This window comes from Populus alba, chromosome 17 (genome assembly GCF_005239225.2).
Source record: "Populus alba chromosome 17, ASM523922v2, whole genome shotgun sequence".
Lineage (NCBI taxonomy): Eukaryota > Viridiplantae > Streptophyta > Magnoliopsida > Malpighiales > Salicaceae > Populus > Populus alba.
The window spans coordinates 5,707,833-5,732,519 of NC_133300.1; the positions used below are offsets into that span (position 1 = coordinate 5,707,833).

Below are 24,687 nucleotides of genomic sequence, written 5' to 3' on the forward strand. Positions count from 1 at the left end.
TTATCACGTATTGAAAAAATAATTTTTTTATTAAGAACATAAAGTATATATATTAAAGGGTTTCAAATCCCACATTGAAAAAAAACATAACTTTTTTCTTGTAATCATAAAGTATATATACAAAAGGATTTCAAATCTCATATTAAAAAAATATTTTTTTTTTATAAACATAAAGTATATATACTAAAGGATTTTAAATTCCACATTGAAAATTAGAACACTTTTTCTAATATTTATATAGTGAACTTAAAAAAGTGTTAATAAGCAATTAAAAAATATGAAAAAAGAGGGGTATAGGAAAAAAAACCATATTTGAAAAAGAAAAAAAACATCGAGTCTCGCTCGAGTTTGGCCAGGTCGATTGGTTTTGGCCAAGTCATTGCACTAGAAGGTCTTTTGACAAACTCAGACTAGTTCAGCCACCAGGTTGACTAGGTCCGGTATCGACCTGCTGGGCCGGTCCGGGTTTAATAAGTATGGCTAAAATAGCTTGTAGACCTATTTTAAAATACGATAAATATTATTTTTTTAAAATGTTTTTTATATAAAATATATTAAAATAATATCTTTTTTATTTGTTAAAATTTATTTTTTAAATTGACATACTAAAACAATTTAAAAATATCAAAAAAAATAATTTAAAATTTAAAAAATTAAAAGTACGGTTATTGATTAGTCAATATGCTAAGGTTCAAAACTCCAGAGCCCACGTCCTAAAACCCAAAAACTCCCAGTCTGAAACCCTAGTTTTCATGCTACCAAACACTTTACTACAGCCCCTATATAAACAACAAAACCTTCACAGTCTAATATCATCTCTTGACTTCTGCCTGTCCACCTCCATCAGATCTTAAAATCCCATTTTCGGTTCTCCTTTTTTCTCCCTTTCTTCATTGTTTCACTCCATTTCTGCTTATGCGTTATGGTGTTTTGGTACACAAGAGGCTGCTTATATGCAATAAAAGAGTGCTGTGATGAAGCAAATTGTTTGTGGATTAGAGTTTCTGATCCGGGCTTCTTCTCCCGGAACTTGATTACTAACCCTTGGCTGTCTGAGCACCCTTCTTTTTTCTATCATTCCTTTTATACCCCACTTCGTTTTCTCATGTTTTTTATTTTTTTGGGTTTGTTTTTGTGGGATAAATTTGCTGTTCTTGAGAAAAAGTTTTCCCTTCTGGGCAATTGGGCTTATGATGATAACATAATAATCTTAGCGGATTTCAGTGAGCTTATTAAGTCAATGATCTGATTGTTACACACACTGAAGCCCTTCCAATTAAAATCCATTTCGTGATCAATGTTTTTAATTTTGAATTTTTGGCTTTAATGGATTTTTTTATCAAAAGGGATTTGTTGCTATGAAGAGGTTAAGCACTTGAAATGTGTTGAAGGGCAGTGGACAGGTACTTGAGTACTTGCCGTGAGCTTTCTTTAATATCGACTTCTCCTTCCACTGAGCTTCTAATCCCATTTTAACTACATTGATCATAGGTTTAATTTTGTTTTCATTGTTAATTATGTGTTAAGTGTGGGCTAATTATGTGAAATGCTGCACCCAATACCAATTCTGGGGGATTATCGGTTCCTCTTGGCATAATGGCTCGGGTGCTATATAAAGTTTGTGGCCTATCCTGATTAATGGCTGATATCAGTGCCATCTAATCCTGGAAACACCACATACATTTTCTTGTCTGACAAACCCTTGCTTATAATCAAAAGTGAGGCTGTTGGGTTGATTGAACCTGATCACATTAGGGTTTTCTAGAATTAAAAGTCTAATGAAGTAAAAAAAATGAAACCTGGAGTCAGAGAATTGAAGGTTTCCGGAACAGACATGGAAACCCTTGCTTTTCCTTTTTTATGTGCCCAACGGCTATTTTTTGTACAGCTTTTTTACCAATTTCCATTCGGAATCCGGAACAGACATGGAAAACCTTTAATTTCCTTTCTATAAAAAGACTTCGTTAGGGAAACAATTTCACACTTCTCTGCTAATCGGTTTTCTTCCAACTCCAAGTAAGTATTCAATCGAAAGCATGGAGCCATCGTCATCTTCTGTCTATTCAACTCAGTTTCTTTCCAAAAAGGTTACTGTAGAGTTCATTGTTGTCAAGGAATCGCAAGCTGGATTGCAAGTTAGTAGACAACAATTCCTGTTGGGACTGTGGGAGTTGGTGTTGAGGAATCATAGATACAGGCAGATGTTTACCAACACAGACATCAGTTTATCTTCAGCCATGAAAGCTACTCTGCACCTTGCCATCTCTGATCAAGCTCGTAAACTCCACGGTGAAATTGACCACATATTTGTCTGCGTTCTGCACCCGAGGTTCAATATCATGACTGGAATCCATGTTGATGAGGATAAGGCGGTCTCGTGGGATGTTGTCGAAAACCCTGATAATCCTGTATTACCAGCTTGCAAGCCACCGATTCCATGCTTGAAGAAAGTAAAGATTGAGCAACAAAATCTGGGTTCCATGAATGAAGAGCTATGCTGTGCAATTTGCTTGCAAGATTTTCCTGATGGGTCTGAAGCTGCGACTACTAGATGCTCTCACCTGTTCCATTGCCATTGCATTGTCAAGTGGCTATCCAAGAGTACTTCTTGCCCTATGTGTCGCACTAAGCTGCCAGTTGGTTGATTCAAGGACCAAGATTTGTTGTCTTTAATGTCTTTTCTTTCCTTGTATTAAGGAACAGTGGTATGCTTGATTTGATTCAATTAATATCTTATCTAATTCAATTAAGAATCTGAACCAAATCAGACTTTGAATCTTGAGTTTTTTATGACAATAATGTTTGATTAAATTAGTTTAACGGCCAAAAAGATCAAATTTTTAGTTTCTCTTGGTATACAGGCTCGAGTGCCAAATAAATTATACTCTAGCCTAATTAATGGTTAATTTTGTTTAAACAAGACGCACTTATTTTGTTTAAGTATTTGTTTTTGTGTTACGGGTTTTTTAAATTATTTTTCATTCATCTGAAAAATATTAAAATGATTTTTAAAAAAATTATAATTTTAATGTATTGATATTAAAAAAATAAAAAATAAATATCATTTTAATATATGTTTATTTGAAAAATATTATTGAAAACACATATCACCACAATAGCAAATATTCAAGTTTTCAATTTTTAAAATGGTATGTTCGAAATTTGAAAGCTAATTTAATTAAATTATTGGTGATTAGTAAAATGTTGGAATCTAATTATATTGAGCAATGAGGTATTAATTCTCTAGCCAAAATGATAATAGGTTCAAAACTATATTTAATTCTTAATTTTTTTGGGCTTTTGGATTGCATTTGCATCGGAGTTTGAATAAAGTTTGATTTTAAAAAAAAAATTATTATTTTTTATTTTGGTATAATGACTTCAAAAATAATTTTTAAAAAAATATTATTTTAATATATTTTTAACAAAAAAAAATACTTTAAAAAATAACCTCTAATACACTTTCAAACACCATCTTTATTTAATTGAGACAGTAAATAAATATGTCCTTCAATTCTTTGGTCTTTTTTAATTCTCGATTTAATTGAGGTGAAAAAAAGTTCTCGTTGTAGAAAAAAACAAAACCTAGAACCCATTAATATATTGGTATGAGCTCTGCAAATGATTAGTATCATTTTATTTTCAAAGGTAAAAAAAAATATTAAAAGTATATAGAATGTTTGAAATATTTTGAGTCTGGTAGTCATACCACACCCAAGCGACTTGGGTGTAGCCGCAATGCAGGACCCATGAGCCTTGAGTCTAGCAACCATACCAGACCCAACAAACTTAGGTCTAACAGCCATACCAAACCCATGTATAGGTCTGTCACCAAACATGATTGTCAAACTCAAGTAATTTGAGCCTGACATGTTTGTCAAACCCAAACAAAAAACAAACAAATAGAGGACAATCATGCATTTTAGTTGTTAGGAGAGAAACAAAATACAAACAATTGATCACCGACAGTAATCTAACAATAATATCTCTACACGCGTCACATCATGTGGAGAAGGACACATATGTGCATCTATTTAAATGGCATATGATCAAATTTGGCCACCAAGAGGCATCTCAAGTGCCTCTTTAATGGAGCGAGCACCGCTCACTCACCGAAACATGTGGCACATGTGCCAACAGATTTTTAAATAAAAAATAGAAAGGACAATGTGAAAATATTAAAACGCCCCTCATGGTCCTCTTAATTACACACTATACCTAAGTAAATTTTATTGTCGCAATTATTGTTGTTAAAATCACGAGTTAACTCGTAAAATCAGACGATTTTACGAGTCAATATTTATCTAACCCGTAAAATCAGACTAAAACTCAAAAACCAGTAAAATCAGATTTAATTATAATATTATCTATGTCATTAATTTATTGATTCATATTATCTGTCTCTTTCATTTTATTTAGATCACTCATTAATTATAATATTGTTGACTTCCTTTATCATATTTTAATGTAAGTAAATTTCTTGACTAAAATTGTCAATACATAATTAGTTAAAACAAATCACTTATAATTTTATGATTCGAGTTTATATTGTATTTTTTCATGTTGTGTTAAAAAACAATTTTTACAATCTTAATCATAATTCATAGTAATTTCTGCCTAGAACTACTATGGAAACCCAAGTCATTTAATTTTTTTTTTTAAATAGGCTATTCTTTGAAGCGATCATGTCCAATCCGAATCGGAAAGGGACAAGGATTTCCTTAAACTCCCTCTAATCACTATTATCTATAGTCCTTCAGGCCAACAGTTTATAGACTTACCAATTTCCATTCGGAATCCGGAACAGACATGGAAACCCTTTAATTTCCTCTCTATAAAAAGACTTCGTTAGGGAAACAATTTCACACTTTCTCTGCTAATCGGTTTTCTTCCAACTCCAAGCAAGTATTCAATCGAAAGCATGGAGCCATCGTCATCTTCTGTCTATTCAACTCAGTTTCTTTCCAAAAAGGTTACTGTAGAGTTCATTGTTGTCAAGGAATCGCAAGCTGGATTGCAAGTTAGTAGACAACAATTCCTGTTGGGACTGTGGGAGTTGGTGTTGAGGAATCATAGATACAGGCAGATGTTTACCAACACAGACATCAGTTTATCTTCAGCCATGAAAGCTACTCTGCACCTCGCCATCTCTGATCAAGCTCGTAAACTCCACGGTGAAATTGACCACATATTTGTCTGCGTTCTGCACCCGAGGTTCAATATCATGACTGGAATCCATGTTGACGAGGATAAGGCGGTCTCGTGGGATGTTGTCGAAAACCCTGAGAATCCTGTATTACCAGCTTGCAAGCCACCGATTCCATGCTTGAAGAAAGTAAAGATTGAGCAACAAAATCTGGGTTCCATTAATGAAGAGTTATGCTGTGCAATTTGCTTGCAAGATTTTCCTGATGGGTCTGAAGCTGCGACTACAAGATGCTCTCACCTGTTCCATTGCCATTGCATTGTCAAGTGGCTATCCAAGAGTACTTCTTGCCCTATGTGTCGCTCTAAGCTGCCAGTTGGTTGATTCAAGGACCAAGATTTGTTGTCTTTAATGTCTTTTCTTTCTTTTATTAAGGAACAGTGCTATGCTGCTGTCAAACTGTGTCCATTGTGTCAAATCAACCAAGGCATTAAAAATCAGCTTGGTTGATTGGATTTGATTCAATTAATATCTTATCTAATTCAATTAAGAATCTGAACCAAATCAGACTTTGAATCTTGAGTTTTTTATGACAATAATGTTTGATTAAATTAGTTTAACGGCCGAAAAGATCAAATTGTTAGTTTCTCTTGGTTTTACAGGCTCGAGTGCATAAATTATACCCTCGCCTAATTAATGGTTAATTTTGTTGAAACAAGACGCGCATCTTTTACAATAATATCTCAACCTCATACTGAGAAATACTCATGACGATTAAGTATTCGACCTGAGCTTGTATTAAGGGAGTCATGTATACCCGGTAATGGATAAATTAATTTGAGTATTTGTTTTTGTGTTATCGAGTTTTTTAAATTATTTTTCATTTTAAAAAGTACTAAAATTATTGTTGATATTAAAAATAAAAAAATTAACAAAAATATCATTTTAATATATTTTCATTTAAAAAATACTATTAAAAACACATCACACCACAATAACAAATATTTAAATTTTAATTTTTAAAATGGTATGTTAGAAATTAAAAAAGTGGAAACTAATTTAATTAAATTATTGGTGATTGATAAAATGTTGGGATCTAATTATATTGAGCATTGAGGTATTAATTCTCTAGCCAAAATGATAATAGGTTCAAGACTATAATCCTTAGATTTATTAGGATCCTAATATATCAATACATTTAATTTTTAATTGTTTGAGCTAAATTTGTATTAGAGTTTGAATAAAGTTTGATTTAAAAAAAAATTAATTATTTTTTATATTTTTGATGTGAAGATGTTAAAAATAATTTTAAAAAAATAGTACTTTAATATATTTTTAGTAAAAAGAAATTCAAAAAACAATTTCTAATACACTTTCAAACACCCTTTTTATTTAATTCACCCTCTTTGATCTTTTTTAATTCTTGATTCAATTGGGGTTGAAAAAAAATTTCTCATTGTAGAGAAAAAAAAAACCTAGAACCCACTAACATGCTAGTTCGTGCCCTCCAAAGGGTCAATATCATTTTTTCTCAAATGTAAATTTTTTTAAAAAAAGTATAGAGAATCTTTTAAACACCTTGAGTCTGATAATCATGTTAGACCCAAGCGATTTTAGTCTGGCGGCAATGCAAAACCCACGAGCCTTGGGTTTAGCGGTCATACCAGACCCAACAAATTTAGATCTAGTGGCCACACCAGACCCGTGTTTGGGTCTGGCACCAAACATGGTTGCCAGCCCGCGCCCTGGTCTAGCACCAAAATTAGTTGTCATACCCAAGTAATTTGGGTTTAGCGTGTTTGATAGACCCAAGCAAACAACAAACAAGCAGAGAACAATTGTGCACTTTAGTTGTCAGAAGAGAGAAAAAAAACAAAAAAAAAAACACAAACAATCAATCACCGACAGGAATCCAACCATGATATCTTTAGACGCGTTGCACCATGTGGAAGAGGACACATTTGTGCATCTATCTAGTTGGTGTATGGCCAAATTTGACCATTGGGAAGCGTCTCAAGTGCCCCCTTAATAGCACGGGCACCGCCCACTCATTGAGATATGTGGTACACGCACCAGCAACTTTTTGAATGTAAAATAGAAAAGACAACGTTAAAATACTAAAAAAAACCTCTCATGGTCCTCTTAATTACACATTATACCTAAGTATATTTCATTGTCGCCATCATTGTTATTAAAATCACGAGTTAACTCGTAAAAAAAGCGTATGATTTTACGAGTTAACATGTATCTAACCTGCAAAATCGAACTAAAACTCGAAAACCAGTAAAATCAGACTTAACTTGAAAACCGGTAAAATCAGACTTAACTCGAAAACCGGTAAAATTGGACTTAACTCATGCAAAATTAGTAGAATCAGACTTAACTCATGCAAATTTGGTCTTAAAATATCTGCTGACCACTTTTGCGAGATTGAATATATCTTTCAAATCGTATATTGGATAGAGCTGAAATTTTATTGGAAAATATTAGACACATGAAAATATATTGTGGTAAATTTTCAAGTCAAATGAAATTCAGGATTATAATATTTGAAAAGGTCAAAGTTAGTAGATGAATTTTGTCAAATATGTCAAATTATACCTTCATGTACTATTTGAGACATATCTGGAGCTACCAGTATAATTTTTCTGCGATTAAAGTTGGGCTGGAAACTAGATATCTGAAGCTTTCCAACCATATAGCATAGGCCCAATGATTCATCCAGACGAAAGAGAATGACATGTTTGAAATCAGGATTCAAATTTGTCAAGAATAATAAAAAAAAAATTAGAGATCCATGCTACAGGAAGGAATTTAACATAAAAACTTTTTATATTATTCTATTTTATTTATTTATTTATTTATTTTTGAATAATTATTTTAATTAAAAAAATTTCTAGCACATTAGACATTGTTTGGGAATTTATTTCATTATTGAAATTATATTAGTTAATTACTAGTTTAGGACTTATTAGCTTGCAACCCAAAAACAATCCATTAGAACTTATTATGATGGGAAAAACCAAGTTGTCTCCCGGTTCATGTATACTTCCTACCATTTAGAGATTCCCCTGTATTGAAAAGTTTTGTTATGATACTTTTTATTTCTCTATGTCATTAATTTTATTAATTCATATTATCTATCTCTCTCATTTTATTTAAATTACTCATTAATTATAATATTATTGACTCCCTTTATCATATTTTAATGTAATTTAATTTCTTGGCTGAACTTATCAGTATATAATTAGTTAAAACAAATCACTTATAATTTTACGATTCGAGTTTATATTGTATTTTTCGTGTCATGTTAAAAAAATCTTTTTTTATAACTTTAATCGCAATCCACAGTAATTTATGTCCAAAACTTCAGTGAAAACCCAAGTCATTTAATTTTTTAAAAAACAGGCTATTCTTTGAAGCGATAATGTCAAATCCGCATAGAAAAGAGACAAGGATTTCCTTAAACTCCCTCTAATCACTATTATCTATAGCCCTTCAGGCCAACAGTTTATAGACATGTTTTCGCGTTTTATAAAATTTTAAATTTTTCTGGGTAGATTTTGAAGATTGAACAGATCTTGGGTCCTGATGAAGGGTCCTGATGTGCTGTTTGCTCGCTGGATTTTCCTGTTGGGTCTGGAGCTGCTTCCCCTACTTGATCTCATGTGTATGGTTTCCATTGTATCGTTAATTGGCTATTGAAGAGAGCTACGTGCCCTCTGTGTCCTTCTAGGTTGCGAAATATTTGTTCCAATGGATAATAATTTTTTAGTGGAAAATACATGAAAAAATTTAGTTGTGAAACTTGATTCAATTCACTCAATGATCATTTATGATCCATAATATGACACGAGAAATAAAAAGATATATTAAACCGTTAAATCTCAATTGACTTTTAGTACAAGTCAACGTCAATGAATTTTTATTTTTAAAAAATAAACAATATTAATTTAATAAAAATAATTAATTCAAATCATTCTAATAATAATTAACGAGTTAACCTAATTACCCGGTCAAAATAAAAAATATTAGGTTTCCACGTTTTTAATTTGTATCCAATAAGTACATGAATACCTTCAGCTCTTGGGACTATCCAATACAACTATTCTTAAAAATGTCGTTTTTTAATTATGATTTTTTAAAAAATATAATTAGCCGTAATTAATTAAATTTAGATATATACTTGGTAAAAAATATGATTAAAATTTATGTATAGTAAAAAAAATATGTATAAAATATTTAGTAAAAAATATAATCACGGTTACTTTTCAAAGTATTTTTTTATTTTTTAAAAAATTATTTTTAATATTAATACATCAAAATAATCTAAAAACACCAAAAAATATATTAATTTAAAGCAAAGAAAAAAATAAAAAAATTTAATTTTTTTCAAAAAAAATTTTAAAATGCAAAAACAAACAAAATTTTATGAAACTTAATTAAAAAACATGTAAAAACTACTTTACAAAACTACATTTCAAACTCAATTTTTAAACTGGCCTGCAGTACAAAACACAGTTTGGTTTGTTCTATTTGTTTTTACGTTTCAAAAACGCTTTTAAAAAAAATTAAAAATTTTTTTATTTTTTATTAACTTCAAATTAATGTGTTTTTAATGTTTTCAAATCATTTTGATATGTTGATGTAAAAAAAAAAATTAATAAAAAAATATTATTAACATGTATTTTAACACGAAAAGTTATTTGAAAAACAACCACATCAAACAAGCTCTAAACACCTTGTTTGCAGAAGCTGGTGAAAAACAAACACAGCTTAATCATCTGCTGCACGCTTATCTTTCCTTAAAATAAGAGAAATAATTATGGGGAATAATGGCTATGCTCTATTGGAACCTAAGGCTAGAGTCAAATTTCAGGCACCATGCATGTAAAATGTATTGTTTTTCTTCAAAGAAATCCGAAGCACTGAACTGATATTGGACAACTTAGGCATTCCATTGTCTTTAGAAGACAAAGACGACTTACTTGAGATGATATGTTTCCATGCTCACGAAAATGCCTCTTGAATGCGATCACCTTGTTCGTGTGCATTGTGGCCTCTGAGGCATGCGAAACCGACGACGACGAGAGTGGAGTGATCATCAAGTTTAAACTTCCGACAGGGATTCATGTAGATGATGATGACGCAACCTCTTGGGATTCATTCAAGTAAGCTTTTGATCTGGTGCTACAAGCTTGCAAACCGCCAATTCCATGCTTACAGAAAACTAAAGTTGACCACAATCTGGGTTCTGAGGAAAATACTAAAACGCCCCTCATGGTCCTCTTAATTACACACTATACCTAAGTAAATTTTATTGTCGCAATTATTGTTATTAAAATCACGAGTTAACTCGTAAAATCATACACGATTCAAAATTTATCTAACAACCTGTAAAATCAGACTAAAACTCAAAAATCAGTAAAATCGGACTTAATTATAATATTATCTATGTCATTAATTTATTAATTCATATTATCTATTTCTCTCATTTTATTTAGATCACTCATTAATTATAATATTGTTGACTTCCTTTATCATATTTTAATGCAAGTAAATTTCTTGACTGAAATTATCAATACATAATTAGTTAAAACAAATCACTTATAATTTTATGATTCGAGTTTATATTGTATTTTTCATGATGTTAAAAAAACAATTTTTACAATCTTAATCGTAATTCATAGTAATTTGTGTCTAGAACTACTATGAAAACCCAAGTCATTTAATTTTTTTTTTAAAATAGGCTATTCTTTGAAGCGATCATGTCCAATCCGAATCGGAAAGGGACAAGGATTTCCTTAAACTCCCTCTAATCACTATTATCTATAGTCCTTCAGGCCAACAGTTTATAGACATGTTTTACCAATTTCCATTCGGAATCCGGAACAGACATGGAAACCCTTTAATTTCCTTTCTATAAAAAGACTTCGTTAGGGAAACAATTTCACACATCTCTGCTAATCGGTTTTCTTCCAACTCCAGGCAAGTATTTCAAGCGAAAGCATGGAGCCATCGTCATCTTCTGTCTATTCAACTCAGTTTCTTTCCAAAAGGGTTACTGTAGAGTTCATTATTGTCAAGGAATCGCAGGCTGGCTTGCAAGTTAGTAGACAACAATTCCTGTTGGGACTGTGGGAGTTGGTGTTGTCGAAAACCCTGAGAATCCTGTATTACCAGCTTGCAAGCCACCGATTCCATGCTTGAAGAAAGTAAAGATTGAGCAACAAAATCTGGGTTCCATGAATGAAGAGTTATGCTGTGCAATTTGCTTGCAAGATTTTCCTGATGGGTCTGAAGCTGCGACTACAAGATGCTCTCACCTGTTCCATTGCCATTGCATTGTCAAGTGGCTATCCAAGAGTACTTCTTGCCCTATGTGTCGCTCTAAGCTGCCAGTTGGTTGATTCAAGGACCAAGATTTGTTGTCTTTAATGTCTTTTCTCTCTTTTATTAAGGAACAGTGCTATGCTGCTGTCAAACTGTGTCCATTGTGTCAAATCAACCAAGTCATTAAAAATCAGCTTGGTTGATTGGATTTGATTCAATTAATATCTTATCTAATTCAATAAGGATCTGAACCAATCAGACTTTGAATCTTGAGTTTTTTATGACAATAATGTTTGATTAAATTAGTTTAAGGGCCGAAAAGATCAAATTTTTAGTTTCTCTTGGTATACAGGCGCGAGTACCAAATAAATTATACTCTAGCCTAATTAATGGTTAATTTTGTTAGAACAAGACGCACTTCTTTTACAAAATCTCTCAAACCTCTTACTGGGAAATACTCATGACGATTAAGTATTCAACCTGATCACGGTAAAATTAATTAAGTATTTGTTTTTGTGTTACGGGTTTTTAACTTATTTTTCATCTGAAAAATATTAAAATGATTTTAAAAAATATATATAATTTTAATGTCTTAATTAAAAAAAAATAAAAATAAAAAAATAAATATCATTTTAATATATGTTTATTTGAAAAATATTATTGAAAACACATATCACCACAATAGCAAATATTCAAGTTTTCAATTTTTAAAATGGTATGTTCGAAATTAAAAAAGTGGAAGCTAATTTAATTAAATTATTGGTGATTAGTAAAATGTTTGAATCTAATTATATTGAGCATTGAGGTATTAATTCTCTAGCCAAAATGATAATAGGTTCAAAACTATATTTAATTCTTAATTTTTTGGGGGCTTTGGACTGCATTTGCATTGGAGTTTGAATAAAGTTTGATTTAAAAAAATTATTATTTTTTATGTTTTTTTCATTTTGATATAATGACTTCAAAAATAATTTTAAAAAATAAAAAAAACATTACTTTAATATATTTTAAGCAAAAAAAAATACTTTAAAAATAACCTCTAATACACTTTCAAACATCCTTTTTATTTAATTGAGACAGTAAATGAATTTATCCTTCAATTCTTTGGTCTTTTTTAATTTTCAATTCACTTGGGTGAAAAAAAAGTTCTCATTTTAGAGAAAAACAAAACCTAGAACCCAGTAGTATATTGGTCGGCGCTCTGCAGAGGATTAGTATCATGAGGGTAAGTATTTTTTTTTTCATAGGTAAAAAAAATATATTAAAAGTATATAGAATGTTTTAAATATTTTGAGTCTAGTAGTCATGTCATACCCAAGCGACTTGGATCTGGTAGCAATGCAGGACCCATGAGCTTTGGGTCTCGCAACCATACCAGACCCATGTACAAGTCTAGTACCAAACATGATTGTCAAACTCAAGTAGTTTGGGTCTGGCGTGTTTGCCAGACCCAAACAAACAACAAAAAAATAGAGGACAATCATGAACTTTAGTTGATAGGAGAAAAAACAAATACAAACAATCAATCACCAACAAGAATCTAACCATGATATCTCTACACGCATCACGCCATGTGAAAGAGGGCTCGTCTGCGCATCTATTTAAACGACATATGATCAAATTTGTACCAAGAGGCATCTCAAGTGCTTCTTTAATGGAGCGAGAACTGCGCACTCACCGCGACATTTGGCACACGTGCCAGCAGCTTTTTAAATAAAAAATAGAAAAGACAACCTAAAAATACTAAAACGCCCCTCATGGTCCTTTTAATTACACACTATACCTAAGTAAATTTTATTGTCGCAATTATTGTTGTTAAAATCACAAGTTAACTCATGAAATCATATGATTTTCCGAGTCAACATGTATCTAACCCGTAAAATCAGACTAAAACTCAAAAATCAGAAAAATCAGATTTAACTCGTGCAAAATTGATAAACTTGGTCCAATTTTATGAGTTTACTAAATTTGTGATATGGACCAAGTCATATCCAAATTTAGCCTTAAAATATCTGCTGACTAGTTTTGCGAGATTGAGCATATCTTTCAAACTGTATATTGGATAAAACTGAAATTTTATAAGAAAATATTAGACACATGAAAATATATTATGTCAATTTTCAGGTCAAATGGTTCAGGAATATAATATTTCAAATGGTCAAAGCTGGTAGATGAATCTTGTCAAATATATCAAACTAGACATTCATGTATTATTTGTGATATATCTAAAGCTACTAGTAGAATATTTATGCGATTAAAGTTGGGTTGAAAACTAGACATCTAAAGTTTTCCAATCATATATCGTAGGCCCATTAATTCATTCAGACGAGAAAAAACAACATGTTTGACATTAGAACTTAAATATGCCAAGAATATACAAAAAATAAAGATTTAGGCTACATAGAGAAATTTTAATATGAAATTTTTTTTATTATTCTATTCTATTTATTTATTTATTTTTGAATAATTATTTTGAATTTAAATTTTTTTTCTAGCACATTAAACATTGTTTAGTGGTTTATTTCATTATTGAATTTATATTAGTTAATTATCAGTTTAAGTTTATTAGCTTGTAACCCAAAAGGAATCCATTAAGACTTATTTGTGATGGGAACAACCAAGTTATCACCAGTTCATGTGTACTTTCTACCATTAAGGGATTCCCCTGCATTAAGAAGTTTTGTTATGAGACTTTTTATTTTTTTTTGTCATTAATTTATTAATTCATATTATTTATCCATCTCATTTTATTTAGATCACTCATTGATTATAATATTGTTGACTCCTTTATCAAATTTTTATTTAATTTAATTTCTTGACTAAAATTGTCAATATATAATTAATTAAAAAAAAATTACTTATTATTTTACGATTCAAGTTTACGATCCAAGTTTATATTCTATTTTCCTTGTCATGTCAAAAAAAATATTTTTAACAACCTTAATTACAATTCACAATAATTTATATCAAAAACTACAATGAAAACCCCCCACATCATTTATTTTTCTTTATAATAGGCTATTATTTGAAGCGAGCATGTCCAATCCGAATCGAGAAGGGATAAGGATTTCCTTAAACTCCCTCTAATCACTATTATCTATAGTCCTACAGGCCAACAGTTTATAGACATGTTTTTGCAATAGTAAGCGTGTTTTATAAAATTTTAAATTTTTCTGGGTAGATGTGTATGGTTTCCATTGTATCGTTAATTGGCTATTGAAGAGAGCTACATGCCCTCTGTGTCGTTCTAGGTTGCGAAATATTTGTTCCAATGGATAATAATTTTTTAGTGGAAAATACATGAAAAAATTTAGTTGTTAAACTTGATTTAATTCACTCGATAATCATTTATGATCCATTATATGACACTAGAAATAAAAAGATATATTAAACCGTTAAATCTCAATTGACCTAGTTGGATTTTTAGTACAAGTCAACGTTAATTAATTTTTATTTTTTTAAAATAAAATAATTAATTTAATAAAAATAATTAATTTAAATCATTCTAATAATAATTCATGAGTTAACCTCGCTACCCGGCCAAAAAAAAAAAAAAAAAGTTCCTAAATTGTTGGATTGTAAATTTATATTAGGTTTCCACGTTTTAATTTGTATCCAATAAGTACAAAAAATACCTTTAGCCGTTGGTACTACACAATACAACTATTCTTAAAAATGTGTCGTTTTTTTAATTATAATTTTAAAAAAAAATATAACTAGTCGTAATTAATTGAATTTAAACACATATTTGATAAAAAAAAAAAATTAAAGCTTATGTATAGTAAAAAAACATGTATAAAATATTTAGTGAAAATATAATCATAGTACTTTTCAAAGTATTTTTTTTACTTGAAAATGTATCAAAATAATATTTATTTTATTTTTAAAAAATTATTTTTAATATCAATACATCAAAATAATCTAAAAACATTAAAAATATATCAATTTGAAACAAAAAAATAAAAATAAATTTAATTTTTTTCAAAAACTCTTTTAAAATGCAAAAACAAACAAGGTTTTATAAAACTTAGTTAAAAACACATGCAAAAACTACTTCACAAAAACTGCATTTCAAATTCAATTTTTTTGCGGGCCCTACAGTACAAAACACAATTTGACTGACCTGTTTCTTTTTGTGTTTTAAAAGTACTTTTGAAAAAAATTAATTTTTTTTCTTTTTTTATTAACTTCAAATTAATATATTTTTAATGTTTTTTAATTATTTTGAAGTGCTGATATCAAAAAAAAAAAATTAAAAAAATTTTATTGTCATGTATTTTGACATGAATAGTTATTTAAAAAGCAACCGTAATTACGCTGCCAAACAAACTCAAGTTTCACCATAAACGTAAAAATTGATGAAAGATAAACGCAGCCTAATCATCTACTGCACGCTTATCTTTCCTTAAAATAAGAGAAATAGTTATGGGGAATAATGGCTATGCTCTATTGGCTAGAGTCAAATTTCAGGCACCATGTATGGAAAATGTATTGTTTTTCTTCAAAGAAATCCGAAGCACTGAATTGATATTGGACAACTTAGGCATCCCATTATCTTTAGAAGACAAAGAAGACTTACTTGAGATAATTTCCATGCTTACGAAAATGCCTCTTGAATGCGATCACTTGTTCGTGTGCATTGTGGCCTCTGAGGCATGCGAAACCGACGACGACGAGAGCGGAGTGATCATCGAGTTTAAACTTCCGACAGGGATTCATGTGGATGATGATGACGCAACCTCTTGGAATTTATTTAAGGAACCTTTTGATCTGGTGCTACAAGCTTGCAAACCGCCAATTCCATGCTTACAGAAAACTAAAGTTGACCACAATCTGGGTTCTGAGGAAGATTTATTCTGTCCAGTTTGCTCGGAACATCTTCTCATCGGATCTGAAGCTGCTTGCACAACATGCTCTCATCTGTATCATTCTCATTGCATCATTAAGTGGCTAGTCACAAGTACTTCTTGCCCTCTGTGCCCGTTGTTGTTTGCCTGTAGGATTGTTGGGCTATTGAATCTTTGCTTGTTATTCATTAAGAAATTTTAGCAAGGATGAACTCCCATAAGACGACTGTATAAAAGCAACTTTCAAGTAGTTACACGTATGTATACAGGAACCCTAGTAGGACTATTTGTTATGTCCTTATTTGTTCTGTGGCCAATCAAACAAGCTTTGAAAGAATACTTTGTGAATTGTGACTAAGAAATTGTGTATCGTAAATGATCCATGATGCAAATTGAAGCTCTTGTTAACTATTTCTTGCGTGAAAGATAAATGCCTGAAACAATAGCCACACCAGCAACTGCAACACCTAGCGATGCAAGAACCTTCCGAGCTGAAACAGTTGATTTCTGTGAAGGAAGTTCCATAAGATCCTTCAACTGCAACAACAGGAAGGTAGAGCTGGTGAGCATGGAAGTCTAAACTCTGAAGATTTAAGAAAATCTAAAAGATGGGCAGACAAGGAGGATGCTAATCTGGTTATTTTTAAGGTTCCAATGATAAAAACTAACTGCATAATGAGTCACAGACTTATTAATGGATTAACTAGAAAGTTTGGAATTCTGTATTTCTAACAAGTACATAACTCAAAATATGTTCAAAACAAACCTCAATGTGCTGCTCCCAATGCCTCTTAATCCCTTGCAAATGCCCCTTTCCAACAACTGCAACGACTGAATTATGTTCTTTCGCAATTCTTAGAAGGGTTGATGACATGTACCTGAAAGTTTGTGATATCAATAAATTCATTCAAAATAGGAAGTTTTTTTTGCAGAGTGCTCATATCCCTAAACTTTCACACAGCTATTCACTGATAGATACAAAAGGAACATGACTTCAAGGTAGGATTGTCCAAAACATTTTCTTAAACCAGCAGATCATCAGACATCAAACTATAAACACACAACTCCAACTCCAAAGAGACACGGGCAAAGGAAGTTGAAAAATATTTTAGCAACTCAATTCCGTTTATAAACTTGGATGCAATCAACATCAAGCAGAAAGAAACAGAGAACTGTTTCCCAATAGACTCTTCTCCTTCCTTTTTATGAAAGCCAGCAACAAAGGCAGGAACTATCATCTCTTCCCAACTAAAGAAAGCATCAAATTACAGAAATAAATGGAGGCAAAAGACTACTAACTGATCTCGCTCTTGCACAAGGGTTTCCATAAGAGTGGGGAACTGCTTGCTCATTTCTTGAATGACTAGAGTCAGCATGTCAACATCATCCATTTCTTTTAGCTAAAAATAAGCAAACAAATTGACTGTCAACCACATTTAGTAATCTCGAATAATGTCTGCAGCTAAGGAAAAAAAATTGAATTTTTTGGAGGAAATGAGTAAAGGGAAAGGGGGTTGAGGGATTTTACCATTTTCTCAAGATCCTCAGAGCTTGGTAAAAATAATGCTTGAAAAAGTAATGAGTACATAAATTTTACTTTATGCCAAACTGGCATTTTACCCCATGTCCTCCGTAATGTAATCTGTTTCAGTTGATGCCATCAAAGTCAGAGTAGTTTGTAACAGCAGTAAGAAGAACGAAACAGAATAGCATCAAAAGAGATGTGAGGAAGATTAAAGAAGCTTATTAAGCTATGACGGGTTGAAATTGTATAGCAGTATTTGAAAACATATATTGAGGGCGCCCTAAAGAGCTCACAGGCCCAATTATGGTTCTCCAGTTTCCAGAGATCGGACCCCTATTACTAAGCTTTTCTGACCAAAGCTGAGGCTGAGGCAACAAGCTTAGGTGGACAATACTTGATCAAAATCAAAAGGTGAGTTTATTGTTTTTACACAATCCACATTCATAAAGATACAGTTGAAGAAGCATCCAGAATGAACATTTGACAAGCCCACTAAACACAATAGATGTCTCAGTCCAGAAGTCAGAGAAATAGATACTTTAGATGAATGGCAACATGTCTTGATGGGGAATTTTTGGCCCAAGATTAACACTTAGAAATGATAACCAGAGCAGGGAAAAGCCAGTTCCAAGCACAAAAATATCTAACATGCATCCCATGGTATCAAATTCACAGTCAGCCTTCACAGTGATTATGCCATCAAGTTTTTCACATGTAATAAAATACTTGAAACATGATTGCAATAAAGATAAGCACTTCGGTATAGGGATATTGGCACTAGATTTAGATTTTGGAATAAAAAATGCAAATCTTATGATATAGAAACTAAGGCACCTGTAGCAACCAAGTATCTAATAGGCAACTAAAATTAAACCTCCTAATTGACCTTAAAGGAGGTCACTACAATTTTTTTTCCCACAATCTCAAAATCAGCCTGAAGGAGGGTATACCACGAAATTTCTCTTATGAAAAAACTAGATGTGAATGGAAATCATATGAATACTAATATATTCATAAACACAGAAGGAATTTCTCTTGCAGTAAAACACCTTATTCCACCCAACTCCCTTGTCCTCTTACTTAATAGATAATCCAGCATATCAATTTCAGAAGAAACATAAGCACTTCTAACAAACTATACAGCAAATGAATCTTACCTGTACAGGACGATCACCAAGCACTACCTTGCCCTCGTACTTTCTTGCTTCTTCAAATGCTACCCGGAACTCAGAACCAGGAAAAACTTCGAGCTTATCAGCAACCTTACACAAAAAGAAAAATAAAAGGTGACCAAATAAGCTTGATGCAAAAAATAACTTACAACAATCTTGATGTAGAATATCCTAGTCCTCCACAAAAAACATGAATAAGAAATTCATCTTAAATGCTTACCTTGGCAAGAAACCAGCTATAAAGAATTCCAAAGGTGTTATGATTTTTCTTCCACATCTTTATCATTTCCCCCATTGTTGGCACCTGAAAACCAAAAATGAACACATCACAAAATGAAAACTTAAAGGGTAAAGAACATAAATGGAATAATGAAAGCAAGAAACTCCGGGAGAGACCTTTAATTTCTGAGGAGAAAGCATAGCCACTCTACTCGCACATAATTCCAGAAATACAACCTGTAATCAACAAATGCTAGCTTCACTTTGTGGAGATTTCATGGGACAAGTACAAGCAGTCAAAACTATCTAAATACAGGCAGCTAACCTGCTAAAAAATGACCTTTTCGTGAATGTTTGGAATCAATATTCTATCGAAGTTTCACAAAAAAGGAAAAAGCACCTGCGGTTTCAAGTAACTGATTACAGCTTGTACTTCCCTGCATGATTCCTACAATTCACAACCCAACAAAAAACGTAAACAATTTAAATATTTTTCAATTTTATCGTGATTTTTCTAACATTTACAAAATTATCCATTTTATACTCACTTATGCAAAGAATTTCCTTTTGTCAAGCATCCCTAAACAACAGAGGGTTTCACAATTTAAAAATTTAAGCTTTTTCCTTCACTTTCTCTTCAATAGGAGAGAAAAATAAAATAAAAACCAAAATTTAAACTTGCAGAAATTACAAAAGTAGCCTTTTTAGGCTTCCTCAAGCAAAGAATCTCTCTTTCTCAAGCATTCAAGAGTCAAAACCCAGCAAACACGCACACAAAAAATAGTTTCCAACTTCAACAATCTCTCTATTTTCCCTTCACTTTCTCAGCAACCAAACAGAATTTAAATCAAAACCAAACACTTTACATTTTTCAATTTTGTTAAAAGATAGTAGTACTCGCTTAAGAACAGAATTTTATTCCTCTTTATCAATCTAAACTATTCCATACTCCAGTTTTCCTTTACTTTCTCAGCAGCCAAACAGAAAAACACAAATTAAAATCAAATAATTCACATTTCAAGTCCTACTTTATTTCCGCCAAAAATTTACAAGTTGGCCATTCTACACAGAAGACAAAAGGTTCCAAACTTTCCCAATTTCTCAAATTTTCCTTCGCTTTCTCAATAACCAAACACAAAAGAGAAAAACACAGAATTTCAATTTTCACCTGACAAACATGAGCAGTACCAACTAAATGCACGACACACGTGCCACCTTCAGCTTTCGACTCGCACGTGAGGACCATCACGCTTCTAGAAAGTTCCTCTGGGAGCTCCTTCCTCTCCGCCACGTCGTCGTTTTTATTATCATCTTCGCTAAGCTCATTAGCAACGTCAACTATGCTTTCGCTTAAATGATTATCATTATCGCTAGGGTTTTCGATGTGGACAAATTCCTCATTAGAAGGGTTCGGATCCATCGTACTCGGGTTCGGGTCGGGGGTTATCGGATTGCTAATTTGGTGGCAAAGGCGATGATTCAGGGGAATTTTGGGGGTGTGTAGATGGAGTGAGAGAGATTGAGGGTAGTTTGGTGGTGCTGGAGAGGGGACTTTGCGGTGGTGGTTAAAAATCGGTGTGACTCGCGTGAGTTGAGGGGAGTAAGAAGTGAGCGAGTCAAGCCATTCTTTTATAAATCAGGTTCAATGGTGGTGGCGGATTTTATTTTATAGGGACGCTGACGCGGTGGTTTGGATTGACGTGACGTGGTTGTTGCGATTTTTGCAAGGCTTTGGTGGGTCAGGTGTGTACGTGGCAGCATTTGATTGGATGGTTAAAAGGAGGGAGGTTTTAATTTCCTGCTTTACCTTTTTTAATTATTATTATTATTGCTATATTAGTTTCCTTTCTCCGCGTTGAGAGGGAATAAGATTTGTTTTTCGTCACCAACTTAATATCGAGAAATTATATGATAATCAAGTTAAAAAAGAAAGAAAATTAAAAATAAAATTATAAGTAGATAAAGTTATTTTTATAATTTTTGATGGGGTTTGGATACCATTTTATTAGCTATAACTAAAATAATAATTATTTCATTATTGCGTGAAATCTTGTTCATCGTGAGTAATAAGTGCTTTTACTATAGACTGCACTGTTTGATGGAGGCATCTGTGAGGCTACAACCAGCAAACCCCAAGCATCAGGCTGGAGTTGTGCCTTTTAGGGCTACACACACATGGCGCTTAGGATGATTGTCTTGGGGCTGGGCACCCATATCGCAAACTTGGTGTTTAGGTTGTCTGCCTGTGTGTTGGTAGACAAATCACATATGTGGCGCTTAGGCTACTGCCTCAATGTTGGGCACACATGGCGATTGAGATGCCTACCTGGAGGTTGGGAGCACCCCTGCGTCCACTTGGTGCTTGGAATGCCTACCTAGAGGTTGGGCACACCCTAGCGCACACATGGAGCTTGGGCTATGCTGAGAATGAGTCATGCTCGTGCCTCACTTGGGGACACCTGACGCATGGGTCATGATATTGGACCCAAGGGGAAAAGGCCCTAATTCTTTTGGAAACTCTATCAAGACCCAAGATTTCTTGGTTTTAGGATTCTAAATATTATTATTTATTTTAGAAATATTATTATTAATAATATAATTAATAAATCTCAAAGAAAATATTACAATTAATACTGAAAACATACTATTATTTATATTATAAATTTTTATGGTGTTTTTTATAAAAAATAAAAAATAAGCCCACGACGTAGTATTATTAAAAATATTCAACAATTCAAGGTATTTATATAAAAAATATTATAATTTATGTTGTAAATATTATTATTTTTCTTAGAAGACAAAGTATTCAACTAAAACATTATTATTCAAAAACATTATTTTTCTTATTATTCAAAAATATTCATATATAAAAATACTATTATTTTTCTTCGAATTCAATATATTCATATCAAAGATAAAATTATTTCTGTTATAATATTATTATTTTTATAAGAATTAAATTTTTAATATACAAAATATTTTTATTTGAGTTCTAAATATTTTTGGAATTAAAAATAATATTATTTGTGTTTTGAATATTATTATTTTCACTTTAAGGAAAAGTATTAATATTAAAACTATTTATCTTTTGTGTTATAAATATTAGTATTGTTATAATAATTAATATTATTGATAAAATAATTACTAAATTAGAAAAATAAACTATTTCTAAATATTGAAAAACACTCATAGATTTGATTTGAAAGGTTAAACTAAAAAAATTATTATTATTATTATTATTATTATCATCATCATCATCATTATCACCACCATCACCGTCATTATCATCATCATTAATAAATTTTTAAAAAAATATTATTATTATCGAAGAAAAAATCACTTTGGGACATTGGTGCTTGGGCTGCTATATAGGGTTGGGCATACCCCCTTTCAACCACGTGGCGCTTGTGTTATGCTAAGCGTGTCCAGGTCTGCGCCCCACTTAGGGACGCCTAGTGCTTGGGTCATTTCGCTAGACCCAAAAGGAATAGGTCCTGCATTAGAATCCAAGATCAATAGGCCGTATGTATGGAGCCAATTCTAAATATTATTATTTGTTTTAGAAATATTTGTATTTTTATTATAATTAATATTATGAATAAAATGATCAATAAATTTCAAAGAAAATATTACTATTAATATTGATAACATATCATTATTTATATTATAAATTTTTATGGTTTTTTTGATAAAAATAAAAAGTGAGCCTGCGACATATTATTATTAAAAATATTCAGCAATTCTATGTATTAATATAAAAAATATTATAATTTGCATTGTAAATATTATTATTTTTCTTAGAATACAAAGTATTCATCTAAAACATATTATTATTTTTCTTATTATTCAAAGTATTAATATCAAAATATTATTATTATTTTTATAATTCAACATATTCATAGATATTATTATTTGTCTTATAATATTATTATTTTTTATAAAAATTCAATTTTTTAATATAAAAAATATTATTATTTGCGTTCTAAATATTTTTGGAATTAAAAAATACTATTATTTGTGTTATGAATATTATTATTTTTACTATAATAAAAATTATTAATATTAAAAATATTATCTTTGGTGTTATAAATATTATTTATTTTTATAATAATTAATATTTTTAAGAAAATAATTACTAAATTAGAATAAACAAAATTACTATTAATATTGAAAAAAACCATAGATTTGATTTTAAAAATAAAATTAAAAATTATTATTACTATTATTATTATTATCATCATTATTAAATTTTAAAAAAACTGTTATTATTATCGAAGAAAAACTATATGTGAACACGTGGTGCTTGGGCTGCTGCCTAGGGTTGGGCAGACCCCTACACCCACATGGCGTTTGGGCTTCTAGGAAAGCGCATACATTGCACTTGAATCTTGCCTCAATATTGGGTACACCCCTATGACGCTTGGTCTACGCTGAGTGGGAACCATGTCAGCTCCTCACTTGGAGACACCTAATGCTTGGCTCATTGTGCTAGAACCAAGAGAAATGCATCTGTCATCAAGACCCAAGATTAATGGGTCACGTGGAAGAACTCAATTTTGTTGGGTCCTCCATCAAGACCCAAGATTCTTGGATCCTAGGATTCTAAATATTATTATTTATTTTTGAAATATTATTATTTTTATTATAATTAATATTATTAATAAAATAATTAATAAATTTCAAATAAAATATTGCTATTAATATTGGAAACATATTATCATTTATATTATAAAAATTTATGGTATTTTTTATAAAAATAAAAAGTTAGCCCGCGACATGTATTAATATAAAAAAAATATTATAATTTGCATTGTAAATATTATTATTTTTTTTCTTATAATACAAAGTATTCATCTAAAAAATATTAATATTTTTCTTATTATTTAAAGTATTCATATCAAAATATTATTATTTGGGTTCTAAATATTTTTTTTTTTAATGATTTAACATATTCATATCAAAGATATTATTATTTGTGTTATAATATTATTATTTTTATAAGAATTTAAATTTTTAATATAAAAAATATTATTATTTGCGTTTTAAATATTCTTGGAATTAAAAATAGTATTATTTATGTTATTAATATTATTATATTTACTAAAATCAAAAGTACTAATAGCAACAAGGAATTTGAGGTGGTGGGCAATAGGAATGGCAGTCACTGGCCTATATAGGAAATGAAGGCAAACAAAAGAAAGGAAAGAGGGTTTTTCATCTTTTCCACTTTTGTTTTAGGTTTTCTTTTTCATGACATGAGAGCATTTTCCAGTTAAAAACATGAGATTAGCATGCGAGTCGAAGATAGAAAAGGTAAAAAAAGTGAGAAAATGTTGCTGAGAGAATTAAAAGGGAAAGTAAAATGAAGCTGCGGCTTGTGGGTTGTATTTTCTGTACATATCATTTATATAAACATTGCATGGCTGTTTTCACGACGCGCCACCA

The 24,687-nt window shown here is 31.1% G+C and overlaps 2 protein-coding genes and 4 non-coding genes across 6 annotated transcripts; 5 read left to right on the forward strand and 1 right to left on the reverse strand.

The window, feature by feature from the left end:
- Positions 1–962: 962 nt before the first annotated feature.
- Positions 963–1,064, forward strand: LOC118055018 (small nucleolar RNA Z157/R69/R10). Its single transcript, XR_004688589.1, has one exon. It is a non-coding gene; the product is annotated as a small nucleolar RNA Z157/R69/R10 (small nucleolar RNA).
- A 120-nt stretch (positions 1,065–1,184) lies between these two features.
- On the forward strand, positions 1,185–1,270 carry LOC118055019 (small nucleolar RNA R11/Z151). Its single transcript, XR_004688590.1, has one exon. It is a non-coding gene; the product is annotated as a small nucleolar RNA R11/Z151 (small nucleolar RNA).
- An 82-nt stretch (positions 1,271–1,352) lies between these two features.
- On the forward strand, positions 1,353–1,462 carry LOC118055020 (small nucleolar RNA Z152/R70/R12). Its single transcript, XR_004688591.1, has one exon. It is a non-coding gene; the product is annotated as a small nucleolar RNA Z152/R70/R12 (small nucleolar RNA).
- A 98-nt stretch (positions 1,463–1,560) lies between these two features.
- Positions 1,561–1,685, forward strand: LOC118055021 (small nucleolar RNA snoR80). The gene has a single exon (XR_004688592.1). It is a non-coding gene; the product is annotated as a small nucleolar RNA snoR80 (small nucleolar RNA).
- Positions 1,686–4,804: 3,119 nt separating this feature from the next.
- LOC118054988 (uncharacterized) lies at positions 4,805–5,722 on the forward strand. Its single transcript, XM_035066768.2, has one exon. The coding sequence runs from the start codon at positions 4,922–4,924 to the stop codon at positions 5,528–5,530; it is 609 nt and encodes a 202-aa protein (XP_034922659.1). The 5' UTR covers positions 4,805–4,921; the 3' UTR covers positions 5,531–5,722.
- Positions 5,723–16,522: 10,800 nt separating this feature from the next.
- LOC118054986 (uncharacterized) lies at positions 16,523–20,897 on the reverse strand. Its single transcript, XM_035066766.2, has 9 exons — positions 20,411–20,897; positions 19,643–19,690; positions 19,420–19,479; positions 19,244–19,327; positions 19,009–19,113; positions 17,855–17,968; positions 17,626–17,726; positions 17,093–17,204; positions 16,523–16,863 (listed from the first exon to the last, which is right to left on the reverse strand). The coding sequence occupies exons 1-9, from the start codon at positions 20,660–20,662 to the stop codon at positions 16,735–16,737; spliced, it is 1,005 nt and encodes a 334-aa protein (XP_034922657.1). The 5' UTR covers positions 20,663–20,897; the 3' UTR covers positions 16,523–16,734.
- Positions 20,898–24,687: the final 3,790 nt, after the last annotated feature.

Bases quoted from the DNA above. Each gene is read 5' to 3' on its own strand.
- LOC118054986 (XM_035066766.2), bottom strand. From the start codon at position 20,662: ATGGATCCGAACCCTTCTAATGAGGAATTTGTCCACATCGAAAACCCT. The intron at 19,691-20,410 runs GTGAAAATTGAA...TGTGAATTGTAG, and splicing joins GTACTGCTCATGTTTGTCAG to GAATCATGCAGGGAAGTACA. The intron at 19,480-19,642 runs GTGCTTTTTCCT...TGTTGATTACAG, and splicing joins TCAGTTACTTGAAACCGCAG to GTTGTATTTCTGGAATTATG.
- LOC118054988 (XM_035066768.2), top strand. From the start codon at position 4,922: ATGGAGCCATCGTCATCTTCTGTCTATTCAACTCAGTTTCTTTCCAAA.